At 40.9% G+C, this 4,099-nt stretch overlaps 1 protein-coding gene across 4 annotated transcripts in view; it reads left to right on the top strand.

Moving 5' to 3' along the window:
• Positions 1–4,099, top strand: part of LAMA3 (laminin, alpha 3) — a 271,074-nt gene that overhangs the window by 228,610 nt on the left and 38,365 nt on the right. For all 4 annotated transcript variants that reach the window (XM_011988082.1, XM_011988080.1, XM_011988084.1 and 1 more), the window contains 4 exons: positions 788–958; positions 2,507–2,658; positions 2,812–2,974; positions 3,419–3,552. In XM_011988082.1, coding sequence (XP_011843472.1) covers positions 788–958; positions 2,507–2,658; positions 2,812–2,974; positions 3,419–3,552 — 620 coding nt within the window. The remainder of the gene's footprint in view (positions 1–787; positions 959–2,506; positions 2,659–2,811; positions 2,975–3,418; positions 3,553–4,099) is intronic.

The raw sequence follows: 4,099 nt of genomic DNA, 5'->3' as shown, positions 1-4,099 counted from the left end.
AATATATAAATGCATATATTTAAAAACTACATATATGTAAATGTATAGATATATATAGTTTTGTTTTTTTGAGACAAGGTCTCACTCTGTTCTCTAGGCTGGAGTCCAGTGGCATGATGACGGCATGCTGCAGCCTGGAACTCCTGGGCTAAGCGAGCCTCACACCTCAGACTCCTGAGTAGCTGGGACTACAGGCATGCAACACTATGCCTGGCCTTTTCTTTTCTTTCTTTCTCTTTTTTTTTTTTTTTTTTAAGTAGAGATGAGGTCTTGCCATGTTGTTCAGGCTGGCCTCAAACTCCTGAGCTCAAGTGATCCTCCCACCTCAGCCTCCCAAAGTGCTGAGATTACAAGTGTGAGTTACTGCACCTGGCTTAAAATATAGTTTTAATGTATTACATGTCTGACTGTATGCCAGGCACCATGCCAAGTGCCTCCACAGATGTTAGTTCGTCTGCACAAAAACCTTCGAGGGTTGTCATTCATATTATTGTCATTATCATTATTATTATTGCTGGCCCAGAGGACTAAATGCACTGCTCAAATATCCCTGACTAATAAAAAACACAAATGCCTTATGACACAGCTCCCAAAAGAGCTTCATGAGTTTATAATCTGGGTCTTGGAGATTATGATCCAGGGCTTAGAGACATTCACATTCCCTTGCTCCTTATCATAACAACTCAGGAAAGGCTGATGCATGGCTACGAGTCACAAACTAGCTCTCCGAGCACGCCTATTTTCTTCACAGGACAGCGTTTGACACCTTGTAACTTACTCCTCACAGGTTGCTGTCCCCATGAGATTCAATGGTAAATCTGGAGTTGAAGTCCGACTGCCAAATGACCTGGAAGATTTGAAAGGATACACATCTCTGTCCTTGTTTCTCCAAAGGCCCAACTCAAGAGAAAACGGGGGTACTGAGAATATGTTTGTGATGTACCTTGGAAATAAAGATGTAAGTATTGCTTGGACATCTCCCTTGTTTTTGAAACAATATTTTTCAAGATGTGTGCTTTTGAGATGTGTGGCACAGCTGCATCACTGCCATTAGCACAGCAGGCAGAAATCCTACTAAGACATCGACAAATCCCTCCAGCTTCCTCCCTGCCCACCTCCCCACTGTGGCAGTGCCCTCGAGGGATCTCCCATGCATCCTGGATTGTTGGTTGCTGGAGGATCAAGAGGCCTTACCCAATGGGCCCAACACATGGGCACGTGTGTGTACATGTAAAAAATATACGCTCCTGGGGAGGGTGATTGGCAGCCCTCCATACTACCAAGCTGTATAATTGACACCACACTAGCAGGGATCAATACCAAGCCTTCGTGGAAATCAACAGTAGCTCCTCCTCATGGAATTGTGACCTTGTCCTCTTCCTCCGACCACCCAGCTATAGACCCTTCCTCAAGCCTGTGGGATGGGGAGATTATGGGTGAGGACTGGAGTGGAATGAATCCTCCCTCTCCTGCCTAAATGATAGGAAAAGCAGTTGCCCATCTCTTTATCAGTGTAAATTCATTACTACTACTACTATCAGTGTAAATTCACTACCCTTACAGGCATTTTGAATGGCTGGCTTTAGCTGTTAATCCCTCTTTTTAAAATACATTTCTTTGACATAAGTGTCAGAGGAAAAGCGAATCACTCACTGGGTTAGGATTCAGTTGAAGAAAGAGAAATGCTTGAAATACGGTTCTCAAAAATTCTGCCCAATTAGGAAATTGTTAGTTGTCACTAGTGGATCTTGTATTTAAAGATTCTTAAAATCAACACTATTGCTAATTACTCTTCCATGCTTCAAGAGGCTGGCATTTTATTTGTAGCTTTCTTATGTCATGATTTTTTGCTTTGTTTTGTGATAAAATGCACATTACTTTATTCCTTCAACACCTTTATACCATATACCTACTATGTGTCACATTCTGGCTTTGTGATAAACAAAAATTTGTTTCTCGAATGTACTTAATGCCAATGCACACTTAAAATGGTTAAAATGGTAAGTTTTATGAATATTTTGCCACGATTTTAAAACATTTTGTTTCTACCTTAAGGCGCTCACATTCTAGCAGGGAAGAAAGATGCATATATAACTAATCTCGGTAACATAGAGGTGTGATAACAGAGGCATGCACAAAGTGTTAAGAGGATGTTGTGTAGTACTGGGAGAAGCAAAATGGCTTATCTCCCTTACCAGACTAAAATCTGATGGACGACTGAGTCCATATCTGGGCCCTCTGTATGGCAGGTGCTTGGCACATATTTGTAGATTGAGCAAATGGAGGGATGAGTAAATGAGTGCCCTATAACATGAGCAGAGACAGCTTCGCATTATTAACTCAGCATTCTGTATTATTTTATAAAAGATTGCACCTTGTTTATTCTGTCTCTCCAAGGCTTATTGCCTAAAACCTGTTAGTTATTTGAAATGCATCCTCATCCTCTTGGGATGGGAAGTTGCGAAACCACAGTGTGAAGTGTTCTGAGGTGGCCCTTTGTCTCCAGGCCTCCCGGGACTACATCGGCATGGCAGTTGTGGATGGTCAGCTCACCTGTGTCTACAACCTGGGGGACCATGAGACTGAACTCCAAGTGGACCAGATCTTGACCGAGAGCGAGACTCAGGAGGCAGTTATGGATCGGGTGAAATTTCAGAGGTATAAGTCTGATTGACTGTTGCTCTTTGTGAACCTGACCTGCGCTCACCAAGCTTCCATGTATACATGTTGCTGAACCCCATTTTTAGTGGCTTGGCTTTGAATTCTTTAATTTTTTCATATAACTTTATACTCTAAATTCATTTTAAACAGAATTTATCAGTTTGCAAGGCTTAATTACACCAAAGGAGCCACATCCAGTAAACCAGAAATACCCGGAGTCTATGACATGGATGGTAGAAACAGCAATACACTCCTTAATTTGGATCCCGAAAATGTTGTATTTTATGTTGGAGGTTACCCACCTGATTTTAAAGTAAGTGTAAATCTTATTTCACTGAATGAAATATTTAAATTTTAATTTGATATGGTGATGACCTCATGTCTCTATTTTAATTATTAATTACATGTAAAATGGATTTAACCGCACATTCTTACAGCACATTCTAGCGATAATAATTAACACTTGTTGAGTGCTTCCTCTGTGCACTCAATAGAAACTGTGCTAAGCTTAAGTATATTAATTTAAATAAGCATCATGATCATTCCCATTTTACAGATGAGGAAACAGAGACAGAGGGGTATCATAACTTACCCACAGTCATACAGCTAGTAAAGAGCAAAGCCAGGGCATCTTGTTCCAGGGTTCACATTCTTAATTAACCCTTATGCCCTAGTGACTGTTGAAAGTGATTAATTGATACTATTTTGATTATTGTCCTTTGTTCAATTGGTAGAAGATGTTTTATTTCATTTTCAGCTTCCCAGTCGACTAAGGTTCCCTCCATACAAAGGTTGTATTGAATTAGATGACCTCAATGAAAATGTTCTGAGCTTATACAACTTCAAAAAAACATTCAATCTCAACACAACTGAAGTGGAGCCTTGTAGAAGGTAAATAAAATGTAGAAACCAGAAACTCTGTAACTGGAGTTTTGGTAACTTGCAGTACTTTTACATATGATACAGGATGGGCCAGTGAGATGCTATGATGTTGCTAGTGGCTTTGGGCCGGTAGTTCTTCAAGTATACGTGCATGCAACACTGGCAGTCCCGCCCTAAAATCTAATTAGGGTAGTCTCTTCCTAATTTGTATGAAATGCTAGATTGATAGAGTTTTCTCACTTAAAAAAAGTCTTTATGAAAATTTTTGTGCCTCCTATCACAAAATATTTATTATTAGATGGTACCTGATTTAGAGGCCTGATTTAGTGGCTCATGCCTGTAATCCCAGCACTTTGAGAGACTGAAGTGGGCAGATCACTTGGGGCCAGGAGTTTGAGACCAGCCTGGCCAACATGGCGAAACGCCATCTCTATTAAAAATATAAAAATTAGCTGAGTGTGATGGCGTGTGCCTGTAGTCCCAGCCTCTTGGAAGGCTGAGGCAGAGGAATCGCTTGAACCCAGGAGGTCAAGGTTGCAGTGAGCCAAGATCATGC

The sequence above is a fragment of the Mandrillus leucophaeus genome, unplaced genomic scaffold (assembly GCF_000951045.1).
Source record: "Mandrillus leucophaeus isolate KB7577 unplaced genomic scaffold, Mleu.le_1.0 Scaffold322, whole genome shotgun sequence".
NCBI lineage: Eukaryota > Metazoa > Chordata > Mammalia > Primates > Cercopithecidae > Mandrillus > Mandrillus leucophaeus.
This window is presented reverse-complemented; position numbering and strand designations above follow the sequence as displayed.